Source organism: Anopheles coluzzii, chromosome 2, assembly GCF_943734685.1.
Source record: "Anopheles coluzzii chromosome 2, AcolN3, whole genome shotgun sequence".
Classification (NCBI taxonomy): domain Eukaryota; kingdom Metazoa; phylum Arthropoda; class Insecta; order Diptera; family Culicidae; genus Anopheles; species Anopheles coluzzii.
The window spans coordinates 16,864,932-16,877,700 of NC_064670.1; the positions used below are offsets into that span (position 1 = coordinate 16,864,932).

Genomic DNA, 12,769 nt, shown 5'->3' on the forward strand with positions numbered 1-12,769 from the left:
TGCAGACTGTTGGCGATGCTGCCACCGCTCGGCAAGTGCCCCGGCCAGCTTAGCCCGGGCAGCCCAATGGTCGACTGCCCTGTGTGGGGAGGGGGGTCGTTTGGTTGTTGCCCCAATCCCAATCCCACCGGTTCGATTTGTCCATTCGATCGGTCAGTCGATATTGTGGGGGAGGGGGTAAACGTTGCGAAGCCGCAGGAAGGGAAAGCACAGACAAATTCCCATATCCCGATGATGTTGCCGAGGGGATGGAGGCAGGGAAGGAGGAAGCCAAGCGCCAAGGAAAGCCAGGAAAGTAGCAGCGGTTGCGGATGACGATGATGGTAGAAATGATGATGGTGATGGTGATGATGAAGCAAAGCGGAAAGGATGAAAAAGCAGGTTCAGGATATTTATGTTTAGTTCGTGACTGGTTTGCTTTCTTTTTGCATGCTTCTTTTTTGCCCACCCCATTTGCCGTTCGGTTGCACTCGAGAATGCACTTAGCACGCTCACGGTCGGGGTGTGTGTGTGTATGGATATTCGGTGGGGATGATGTTTGGATTTCTCAAAGGAGTGACTACTACTGCTGCCGCTGTGTGCTTTGAGCTGCTGCTACTGCTACTGACTGCATCGGCCAGTTACTCTGCACCGATCCGGTTCCGATAATCCCAAGCTAAATGGGAACCGAGGGTGGGATCTTGAGCCCCCGTTCGTGACCTCATGTTCGTTGCATCAGGAAAACCCGGTGCAGTAATTGATTTGCCCAATGTAGCTCCCACGATTCCTGGAAGCTTTCTAGGGTAACCAGGGAGGGCAACATAAAAAAAAAAACTCCAACCTTCTCCCGGGTTGCGTATAGCCAGCCCGAGCCCGATTTCGAGCGCTCGATTAGCCGCCACCGAGCTAGAGACGGGACGCAAAGGGATGGAAGCGTACGACAGGTTAGGCAATTATTTATGGTCCCAAAACTTTTTGAGGCTTTCGAATCCCGAATCCGTTGCCGTCCCCTCGGGGGAGCGGAGATAAATCACACAGTGACCGGAAATAGATTTCCCTCCTGCCAATCGGGCCGGAGACACAAAACAAAAAACAAATCTCCACCCACTCGCATTAGCCTCCGGAGTCGAAACATCCAAGTCGGTGAAGCGTTGCAATGGCACAGGGGGACGACGACCACTGCAATGGGGGAGAAAGGTGGATAGACACTGGTTACCAATACCAATCTATAAAGTTAATTTTGCGCTATAATTCACAAATTGCTTTGACACCGGAACCGAGCTTGACCGGGTACCGGAGCTACCGGTGTGTGTGTGTGTGTGTGTGTGTGTGTGTGTGCTACCGCGCAGGATGCTAACACGCCGCCAGTAAAGCGTATCGACGAGCGTAGGCAAATAGGCCTAAAGGTACACACATTGCTTTGGAGGGTATGCATGATATCCCTAAGCCGGTGCGAATGTACACTGACGGCAGGCGGTTGTACCGGCAGGGCACCCCCGATAAAGCAGGGTTCCGCCCAAATCGCCCCCCCCCCCCCCCCGCCCTCTAACATGGTTCGATAAATGACACAAATTATATGCACGGGAGCGTGTACTGCACGCCTTTGTCGTTTATTCAGCATCGAGATTAAAGAGCAGTTCAGGAAGTTAATTCAACAAACATGCACCCACACAGTTGCAAACACTTCCCCTGCTTTCCGGTTGACCATCCGGTCGAACCAACGAGGGGGAGCCACAACCGGAGAATGGTGGAGTTTGTATAATTAGCCATGCAATATGTCCGATCACGTATCAATGGTTCGGCAGCAGTCGTTACGCCCGGCAGACATAAATTATACGTTCGCGTTTGCCTGTTGAGCACCGCTGGACAAATACAACCACACCACTGGCTCGGAGGGGGGGGGGGGGGGGCGGCCCAACCCGAGGGATTGGTTGGGTTTTAGATGGATGAGCATCGAATAAATCAACCATATTTTCCTATCCGCATATATTCCGTATCGGTCACACTAACACCCAAGCACGGTGCTCCAGCAGACTGTCGTCCTGGAGTTTGTTTTTAGGATCATTTTTTGTTACGCTTGTAACTTCCCCGCCCCTGTTTGAACAACTGTGAGTGTGTGTTAAATTACACAAATGAAAGCACCGTAAACGAACCATGCTGTGTGGTTGCAACGCTATCTACCACGCGCACATATGACATCATGCACGGCGGAATGGTTGATGGGACTATGATCGCTATTTGATCGATCGACATTTTCCAACTCGCGGGACAATTGTGTGCCGCACATTAAACTGCACCCTTCCGCACGGACGGATTGTGGCGCTGGGTAGTAATTAACCACGTTCCGTAGCCGCTGGCAATGCTTAATGTGTCGTGTCCCCAATGCTCATAAGCACGCCACAATTGCATCGCAATGTATATTCAACGATACAAAAAAGCGCTTCGAAACCAATCCACGGTTAAACGGTAAATCAAATTGTTTTAAATAAACAGCCGTTGCGTCCTCCTGACCTGACCCTCCAGCAGAACAAACGCGTTAAACACTCATTCCGAGGAGTATTTAAATGAGCGGCACAGTGTTCGCTTGTATAACAATAAATAAAACAAACACACACAGGGACAAGTGCATCGGAATGGCACCTGATAAGTGCTGTGCAAATTGAATTCCAACGAATGTCAACCTGGTGCAGCGCGTTGATCAGTTATCGGAACGATTTAAATTGATGACAGACCGCAGAACCGAGCGGTCAAAAGGACACGCCAGCGAGCACGGGAGGGCGAGATTACATAAAGAAGGATCATCAAATTGTGGCAGAGTTTTTCGCGTTGCTCTCGCCATTGTGGCATTGATGGTGGAGAGCCGAGCGAGAAGTTACTGTTACACATGTTTACCTTTAGCTAATCAACCACAATGGCGCGCTTGTAGCGCGCAAAATAAACCCATGCCACAGTGCCTGGGTTTGCTCACAACACAAAAGCCATCGGCGGTCGGCCGTGTGTTTGGGTTGCCACTGTGCTAAAGTGTAAATATTTGTTCGAAAAATTTCAATTGTATCGAGCTCACTGAGCGCTGCTGTGAGCGGCTGCTGAGCGTGCGGTAGAGAAAACGGTGCCATAATTTAACTGGCGGCTGTAATTTGGGACTAGTAAGGAGGGCTAACAGTGGCCAATAACCAACATGAACCCTTCCCAGAAAGGCTACTAAAAAGGATGATTAATCATTCAACCTCGAAAGCATACCGAACACCAATTCGGAAGCACCGGTTGGGCCGGCAGCACGGTTTGCTTCGAGGCGCGTTCAAAGGCATCAAACCCCAAGCAAGCAACGGTTCGAACGGGGTTAGTGAATGTAGAATAGGAAACACAAGTTTTACCCGATTTCCCAACCGGGGTTTGGCGCACAAAACAACACCAGCGCTTGGCTGCAACATGGGCAGTGTGCTCTGTTTTTCTTGGCAAAATTTTCAAGATAGTTGTTCGGGTGTGTGTGTGTGTGTGTGTATCCGGGGAAAGGGGATCGGAGAAGCGATCTCGCGCACCGTCTGAAGCAATTAAGTTGAAGCATTTTTCCCATGTTCACGTTCCATGTAGTCCGGGAATTATGATTCAATTTCTGCCCAGTTCCTCTTTTGTGCCCGAGACAAACCCCCACTCTTTTGCCACTGGGTTGCACACAAAATGGCCGTGTTAGTGTTCTCTCCCTCCCATCTTCTTCGGTTGAACTTTATTTGCCTTTTGGCAAATATGGCGCCGTTGCCCGAACATGCAACATGGAGTTTGAATCTGAAGTGAATCCGTGAAGCGATGCTCCCGGATTGCCGGGTTCATTCCCCGCCCCGCCATTTTGCCGCGATAAGAAGATAATAGAGCGGGTAGCTTGGAAAAGTGGTAAAGCGTTTCGGTGGTTTTACGTCGAGGGCCAACAATTTCTCCTGTGCTACTCGTAATCTGTTACAAGTCCCGGGAGGAAAATTAGCGCAGGCAAAATTGCACTGAAGCTGCCGGCGATGCCGGCTGCGGTAAGCAGTAGGTGTAGGTGAGTAGGTGGCATTATTAATTACTATTAAGATTCTCGGAACGGTGCCTGTTCTGGTAGGGCGGGGTGGGGAAAGTTTTACCACTGCTGGCAAAACCCGAACAAGGCCCGCTGGCAAAGCGAACGTCTGCATCACGTGCTTCGATCAACGTTCGTTACTGGAAAGTTTCCCCGGTGTGCATGTGCGGGCATGGTGCGCAAGGAGGAAAGATCAAATGATTAGCTAGTTTCTGATAAGAGAACAAAGTTTGTGCCTTCCCGAGTTGCCGATTGCAGGCAGAACACACAGCACCGCCAGGGTGAAAGGTAATTACACCCACGAACAACAGAGGCGGCACAATGGTGCGATGGTGCTCTTTTTCTTTTGTGAAAGGAGGTGTTAATCGAACTATTGAGTGTCAGTAGCTCTAAATAGGGATAAAAGGATCGATTCAGCTGTGCCTAGCGCGAATGCAATCGATGCGAGACAATTGCTACCAGCGGTTAGAGCTGTGAGGGAGTTGAGTCATTTCGGTTAATAAAACGAATAGAAGCAGCAGCAGCAGCAGCAGCGATCGGCAGTAATGCACCGTTGAGTGTGTTCATTTGAATAGCTGTGAGTTAAGAAGAGTGCATGCTTTTCTTTCCATTACAGCCGTCACCATCCACCGATCATCAAGAGAGAGGGATAGAGTGTGTACACCTGAGACCAGCAACGGGCGATTGGTCCCCATAACGCGGCTAAACGGTCGTGCTGCCGCTTGCCACCGCACGGGCACAAACCGGAACGGAACACCATACTCACAGTTATTCTTTGCGCCGGGCGCCACGGAGGGGACAGAGCTAGACGAAGACGATGAAGATGATGATGGTTGGGATGATGTTGTGGAGGAGTTGGAGTTGGGGAAGGTGGAGATGTTTGCGATGATGTCCTTATTGCTATCGTAAATGTTACTCGAGTGGTGCTCGATGTGCCTGTTGGCACCGCTACTATTCATACCATTGTTGCTATCGATCCGGCCGCTGCTCGTGCCATCCTCGCCCGCCGGCCCGGCCGTGGGTTTTTCTAGAGAGGTCACACGGAGAGAGAGAGAAAAAACGAGCCCCATTTCCCATTTCACCCGGAACGTGAAACACGTTGGCAAGCGCAGTATAATGGGGTTAAATGAAGGCGTCGTTTTTTTACGTGTGTTCCGCAGCATTGTGTGTAGGTGTGTTGTTTAACCAATTTCGTTGACAGAAAAAAAACACGCGAGAGCCATTTCGAGGAAGAAGAATGTGATTATCACACGTACGTGCGAACGCAGCCGCGCATAGCAATTCATTCGGGCGGTGGGTGGGCAGCCGGGCGTGTGGGAGTAGTTTGTTGCACGGTGATTGCACGGCGATGACATTCCGGCGATGGTGTCGGGAAACAATCGAACACACAGAGAAAACGGAACCGAGAACGAAAGGGGAAAAAAGCATAATGGGAAGAAAGAAAATAGAGAAATGAACAAAATCAACAAGCAGAAATAAAATGAATTTATAAATAAATCAACAAACTCAAAGTGCAATCGTAAACACACATATATAACACACACACAGAAATATAAAAGGACGAAATGAGCGAACAAACAAGAGAGGGGGAATGTTAACAAACAATAAAAAAAACGAACCAAACATAAAAACAAATTAAAGAAAAAAAAAATCGGAACTATAAAACCACCACGCGACGCAACAATGCTATTGACCGGCGCCATTCATTGTACCGATTCCCACGCGTGCACTGAATTGCCGCGTGGCCGGGTGCAGACAGCGGGGTAAATCGGTCGACGGGTTGGGCGAATGAAAAACATTTAAAATTCATTAAAAAACGAGCGCACAACGCTGTACGAAAAAAGGAAAAGAACAACGCCGTGCGCGCAGTAAAACAGCAAACAACTGAAGATGAATAAATAAAACCTCGTTGCAGCCGAACTGGCGAACTGGAGGGGCACGGGACCGGCATGGGGAGTTGTACACAGGAAGTTCTTCAGCCGTGTGCCGGCCACCACGGAGTGCTGGCAATGAGGACGAATTTTTCAGTGCACGATTGAGCGCTTGATTTTTTGCTCTGTCTCGCCAATTCTTCTCTGCTGCTTCTCCAGCACTGGTGTTGACTTTTTGTTGACTGGGACACGCGGGCATGAACCCTCCGGGAGGAAAGAATCTTCACGCCAATCCGAACCCAATTTGATGGCACCGGCGTGCCACGGACGGACAGCATACACTTAAGGCTTTAATGTGGCGGGAACCCGATTTGGGAAAAGGGAGGGCAAATAGAACAAAATGACGGCACCGTCTTGCCGCGCTCGCACTTACCGTCCTCCACGCACATCAAGCTGTCGCTCATCAGCTTCAGGCCGGTCGGGCAGGCGCAGGAAATCTTCGGACTGTTGGCGTTAATTTGGGGCGCCGGCAGGCACAGATGCGAACAGTGGCCGTTCACCGCCTGACAGTGGTTGACGCCGTCCGGCTGGCGGTACGGGTGGTACACGTGAATCGTCATCGGATGTTGCAGCTACATTGGATAGAGGGGGGACAACAAATAGACCGGGAATTAGCGAGTTCGTGGCTAACGCTACGAACGCCGAATATTACCATATGCATTGCCGTTACCGGCTCTACGTCTTTGCCGGTGAATTTGTTCGCCTTAAAGACGGCCTCCTTGTCCCAATCGGTCCAGTACACGTAATCCTCGAACGTGGTGATCGAGAACGGATGTCGCAGATAGTCGGCCGAGTACAGTATTACCGAGCGCTTGGAGCCGTCGTAGTTGCAGGACGAGATGACGTTCAGCTTCGCATCGACCTGAAAGTTGGTAATTAGGATGAGGAAATTGAACGGTTTGAACACGCACGAGGATAAATGTGACGGCTTCAGTAGCAACATACCCAATACACACGCTTTCGCACCAAATCCAGCGTGATTCCGTTCGGCCACTTCACCTCGTAGCTGACAATCACTTGCCGGTGGGTACCGTCCATACCAGCACGCTCAATTCTTGGATTGGTGCCCCAATCGGTCCAGTACATCCAACTGTAGAAATGAAAATAAACAAAGTTAACAAGAACTGCTTCCTCAATTTACATATTTACAGCTGCGCTTGAAACGTACCCGTCGATAGGGTCCAGCGCAATCGCACGCGGAATTTCCAAATCGTCCTGGATCAACACCTTGCCCATGTTGCCGTCGAAGTTCGTCAGCTCGATGGTTGACTTTTTGATGTCGGTAAAGTAGATGTGATTGTAGATCCAATCCACCGCCAGTCCGTCCGAGGTAACGAGCTGGTCCTTCACTACGACCGTCTTGTCTGACCCTTCGTCAATCGGTGCCCTGTAACCAACCAAACACACCCCGATAAGTGTCCGTACTGTGCGACTTACCATTCCCGCAGATTGTAGACTCACTTGTAAATGCGCTTCTCCGACACATCACTCCAGTAGATCATGCCAGTACGAAACACAAAGTCTAGCGCAGTGGCCGACTTGGTGTCGTTCACGATCGACGTCATCTCACGGTGGTCGAGCGAAATCTTGCGAATGTCGTGGCGGCGGGCAAACAGTAGCGAAGCGTGACCCTCCTTCGGCTTACACCGGGTGTGATCGCGCGGATCGCGCAGATAGTTGTCCATACACTCGCACTTGAACGTACCGATCTCATTGATGCAGCTCTGGGAGCAGGAGCCGGGCTCTTCGCACTCATCGATGTCGACACACGTCCGATTGTCGGCCAGCTTAAAGCTGTGAACGAAGGGGAATTTAATGTAAAAAAAAAACTACTACAACGCGCACGGTGCAAATATAAGCGCCACAACCTACCCCGGTTTACAGTCGCAGTAGAAGCCGGCTGGTGTGTCCACGCAAAGCTGCGAGCAGCCACCGTTACCCTGCAGACATTCGTTCTTGCCGCACTTGTCGGCCGGCTCGTCCTGAAACTCGGGACAGTCGGGGTTCTGGTCGCAAACCTTCGCCAGCGGTATGCACATGCCACCGCCGCAATCGAACTCTGTCTTCGGGTTGCATTTCTCACTGCGAACGTTCACTGTGGAAATGATGTAAGGACATGAGTTCCTAGTACGAACAGGCTGAACATCAACAAAACAGGTACGAAGCCAAACCCAACTTACCACCACAGTTCTGCTCGTCGCTACCGTCCGAACAGTCGTTCTTGCCGTTACAGGCAAAGTGACCGTTGATGCACGTTTTGTCCTTCTTGCACTGGAACTGGTCCGAGCGGCAGGTCACATTCTGACAGATCGGTGGCATTTCATCGTCCCCGCGCGGGCAATCCTTCTCCCCGTCGCAGATCCAGCTCCGATGGATGCAGGTGATGCGATCGTTGCATTGGTATTCCAGCGGCAGACAGGTGGAGAACGTAGGCGGTGGTGGATTTGCACATCCCTTCGGGGTGAGGTAGGAAAATGCGCCCATGAAAAAGGAAACTGGCCGGACCACACACACACACACACACACACACACACACACACACACACACACACACACACACACACACACAAAGCATCTATCTCAAACTTACCCGCTCGTCGGAACCATCCGGACAGTCGGGTTCGCCATCGCAGCGCCACTTGCTGGTGATGCAATAGTTCTCCGCACAGGCGAACTGTTTCAGCGGATCGCACGTCGTGGTTGGGCAGTTGTCCTCGTCCGTCTTATCGCCACAGTCGTCATCGTGGTCGCACACCCAGCGCTTCTGGATGCAGCGCCCGTTGCCACAGGTGAACTCATCCGATCGGCAGGTTTCATCTGAGAAAGTTGAGTGTTCGAGAAGACGGAAGGTACAGTTTAGTAAGGGCTAGCAAGGCTAAGGTAACGCTGAAATGGTAAGGTAAACTGTTATGTGTCGTATGTGTCGTAACTGTTTCGATGCTGGCAGTATCGTGGTGCGTGTGTTGCTGTAAGTAGATAAATGCTGAAAGTAAGATACAACGTTTATGCAGTGTTCCGCTTCCACAAATAATCCAATTACATTAATCATCATCTACCGGTACAGAATTCCATTACATTCCCATCACATCAAACGAAGCCAAACGAACGGTAAGCTGCTAACGTTGTGAATGAAATTTACAAAATGAAACACTAAACGGCTCGCATTTCACATGTGCACAAGTAAATGCATTTTGCACCAGGTTTTAGGGTTCGGCCATTAGGTTCTAGACGCTAGCTGCAACGTCATAGAAACGGTGTAAGCATGAACTCAATCTTCCGCTCGAAGAAAAATTGGAAGTAACGACCATCATAACGCATCCAACTAGAGACACCCCTTCTTAACCGTAACGTACCGTCCCTTGGGGCCACTGGTGGACTCGAGCCACACTCGGGCACCGGGGCCGGCAAGTTAACAAGCTAGTGCAGCAAATGCACACACGGCGAAAAACATACATAGAAAATGATAACGTTTTATTAAACTTTGCACGAAACTTTGTTTCACGTGTGCTTTGGCTTCCACGAAAACGAGTTTATCTGGGCAAAAGTGTCATCTCTGTCAGATTCGTTGCAGGGGCGCGGCGGTCTCCTTGGCCTCAACATCCTCGGTCTCCTAACGCGTGTTTGTATCGCTGCCTCAAAAATGCCGGTTTATGGTTGCATTCGGGGTAGCCGCGCGCACAGTGTAAGGTGAACACGATAAGAAAATTTGTCCGCTCCTTATGGCTCTTTCCGGGAAAGTTGGTCGTGTAATGTTGTCGAGGTGAGTTGTTTTTTTTGTGGTAGTTCGCTTCGTCATGGCAACACAATGAACTAGTTGTGGAAGTAGCAGGTATTAGGTCGTTCATTCACTGGACTGGAGTGTAAAAGGGAGCGCAAAGTTTTGTTACATCTTGTAAAATATTGTGCGAGCATCTATGGTTGCCGGAAGTTTCGTCCGTGTACCGTGAGAGTTGCGTGCATCAGCTCCCCCATCATTCCGCCCAACGATGCGACACACAAGTTTCGGTCCTCGCTTCACGCTCTAGCGATGTCAAATGATTGACACAATCGAATTGTTTGATAACTTTGTTACGCGAGTGCAATAGTGACGTCCTGGAGAACATTGCCCCACTCCTGTCGAGCTGCAATTTTGCAACAAATTTGCTGCGCGACCCAAGATGAAAAGCAGAGCGAAGGCTGTGCTTTGGGAGAATGTGTACGGGTTGTTGTGAACGTTCGAGTAACCGTGACACGCGCGTTCGGTGGTTGCGTTGCCATTGACAGTAAACGGTAGCATCAGTACTTAATTTATTGTTTTGCAACTTTAATTATTACCACAGTGCAAGCCTTTGCGGTTGTGACCCTGTTTGTTTGTACGCAAAAAAACAGCTTTCTCGTTTGTCATTCCATCGTTCCCACTGCTCGCTGGGTGAAATTCAATTGAAAAGACGAAAAATAAAAAAAAAACACCGACCATAGCGACGCATTGGGCATACCAACTTGGGAATAAGTATCATTGAAAACGGATAAACATAGTCCTTTTTTTTTCTTCTTTCCACCAGCTTCTTCTTCCTCGACCTCGCTGCGTACAGCTGTATCTGTAATATTGGTCGGTATGCATTTTTTTTTGTGTGTGCCCTTAACGTTGTTCCCAAGACCCAACGCCCGAAGGTCGTGTGAAGGCAAAGTGAAGTGAAAAACATGAACATTTTGAGCCGGGAAACAAGGCACCCTACCCTTCGGTGTGTTCAAAATGTGCTTCACCGAAAGGGGTGCGGGCCCGCCAAGCTCTTTCACGGGCTGTTGGCGCAAAGTGGTTGCGTTGTTCATAGGAGATAACTTGAGCGCCACCGAAAATGGTTTACAAAACATGTGCACATGTGCTTGCGCGTGAAGAATTGTCGGTACGTCTCAATAGGGGACGCGTACGGGTGTGGCAGTGGCAGCAACAACAACAAAAAAGTTGAATGAACGGATAAGGAATGAGGCGATAACTAAAAAAATATACACATAGATAAATGGATTAGGGAGTGCCTGTGTTGACCACGGTCCGTTTTTAACCTCTGCTTGGTTGTTGATCCCTTTCAGGCACTCTCTACGGGGCTAGCTCGTGCTAGCCGTTGTGCGGAAGACTCGTGTCGGAACATACTTAGCACCATCACACGCTCACACACAAACATTGCTGCCAAATCAATTTGATCCTTGTGTGCAGGATGCTCGGATAGCATTAGAAGTGTTCGAGGTCGAGCTGGTACAAAAACGCTACTGAAAAGGCAACTGGAACACAAACCCATCGAAACCCCCGATGGGTTGGCTGAGAGAATTTTAGAATTATCCAAAACGGTGTTTAGGTTACACACCAGCCCGAGGTGGGGGGTTTTGTAGGTTGTTATGGTTATTTCATATTTTCGGCAGCAATAAAATAGGAGATGTTGTGTAGCTGGCCAGCTAGCCAACACGGTAAACCTTTCACTTTGAAGGATTTAGCTGGAGTAGTCTGAAGTGAAGGTTATCTTTGGACGTTGGATGTACGCGATAAAATAACAGGGAAAACCTGGTGCGGGTTGGAAAACTGTGTTTGCCGTTGTGCACTTAAAAGTGTTGAAGAAGGAATAAAAATGCTTTTTATTTCGAAAGTATTTGGACCAAGCGATACACCAACAAGATGCCCACTAGCATGCGCATTAATCACTGAAGTTTGTGGAGCGCACGTTGCGTGCTTTTCAGCAAGACACACACGCACACAGAAACGGACAATTTTTATCTCCCAAACCCGTTGAAATATCACACACAACACATCAATATCTGCACATGGCCAAAGCTAGCCCCGTGAAGTGCTGCGACCACATGGGACGCCGGTGAGGCCAGCTGGTGCACGCCGTCGCTGCTGTTGCCGGGGAATGGCAGGATACGTTTTACGATTGGAGCTCTCTTTTCTTTATTCTTGCTGTTGTTTGCTGTACGCTCAATCTGTCGCCCGACGGCGCCATTGTTGTTGTGCTTGTGCTGCCATTGTGTTAAATGATGTGTACAATCGCCGTAAGGCATTCGTGGCAGGTTCGCGGTGTGCGTCTCTATTGGTGTGCAAGAGGAGCTAACATCTTGCAGCGATGCGACGCGCCACTATGGCGGCCATAGTTTTATGATAAATGTCTAATAAAATTCCAACTGTCTCACCCAACCCCCACCAAGGGGTGTGAGTGTGTGTGTATGTGTGAGAGCATGTGTGTAGCTTAGTCAATCCGAGTCAAGCTTCCGACCTTGGGCGGTCCTTGGTAGTACACGTACACATTGCCGTGGCAACGCGTGCAATGAAAGCGAGTATGTGGTTCAGCACATTCTGCAAAACATTCCGACCAACAATGCGGCAGGCGAAGAAGCAGTGCGATTTTATGCTTCCGCTCGCGGCCCAAGCCAGACAGCTCGGCCTGCGCCGTCGTTTGCAGGAATGATCTGCTTGCAAGAAGTTCTTGTACTCGGGACCCGGGGACAACCGCCTTACTGTAAGCAATTTATTTTTCACTCCAAAATTCCTTTTGAAGATGACAAAACAGTCCGCCCCAGAAACGGGGCGTGGCACGGGGTATGGCATGCTTATGACATGAGAACACAGCCTGCGCGCCGTTATGCAATGCGCGGGGGCGGGACACCGAACGAGGCCGACATTGTGCACAGGTACTGGAATGACCAGCCACAGGCTTGCAGCATCTTCTGAAAGGGCAGGTGTTTTAAGCAGTGTGTTAAGACTTTGTTCGGAATCCTTGGACTTTGCCGTGTCCTGCACACGAGTCCCTTCAGCTGCTAAGCCAATGATGAGGCAGCCCAA

The 12,769-nt window shown here is 49.9% G+C and overlaps 1 protein-coding gene across 14 annotated transcripts in view; it reads right to left on the reverse strand.

Annotated features, from left to right (window-relative positions):
• The window catches only part of LOC120947666 (low-density lipoprotein receptor-like), a 159,638-nt gene that overhangs the window by 20,141 nt on the left and 126,728 nt on the right, over positions 1 to 12,769 (reverse strand). For 13 of the 14 annotated variants that reach the window (XR_005750894.2, XM_040363184.2, XM_040363180.2 and 10 more), the window contains 9 exons: positions 8,555 to 8,781; positions 8,145 to 8,418; positions 7,837 to 8,059; positions 7,426 to 7,758; positions 7,133 to 7,351; positions 6,910 to 7,054; positions 6,617 to 6,826; positions 6,338 to 6,536; positions 4,995 to 5,060 (listed from right to left, as the gene is read on the reverse strand). Coding sequence is in view for 13 of the 14 variants with exons in the window: in XM_040363184.2 (XP_040219118.2) it covers positions 4,995 to 5,060; positions 6,338 to 6,536; positions 6,617 to 6,826; positions 6,910 to 7,054; positions 7,133 to 7,351; positions 7,426 to 7,758; positions 7,837 to 8,059; positions 8,145 to 8,418; positions 8,555 to 8,781 (1,896 nt within the window). In the remaining variant the exon portion in view is untranslated. The remainder of the gene's footprint in view (positions 1 to 4,994; positions 5,061 to 6,337; positions 6,537 to 6,616; positions 6,827 to 6,909; positions 7,055 to 7,132; positions 7,352 to 7,425; positions 7,759 to 7,836; positions 8,060 to 8,144; positions 8,419 to 8,554; positions 8,782 to 12,769) is intronic. The other variant, XM_040363189.2, reaches the window with a different exon arrangement.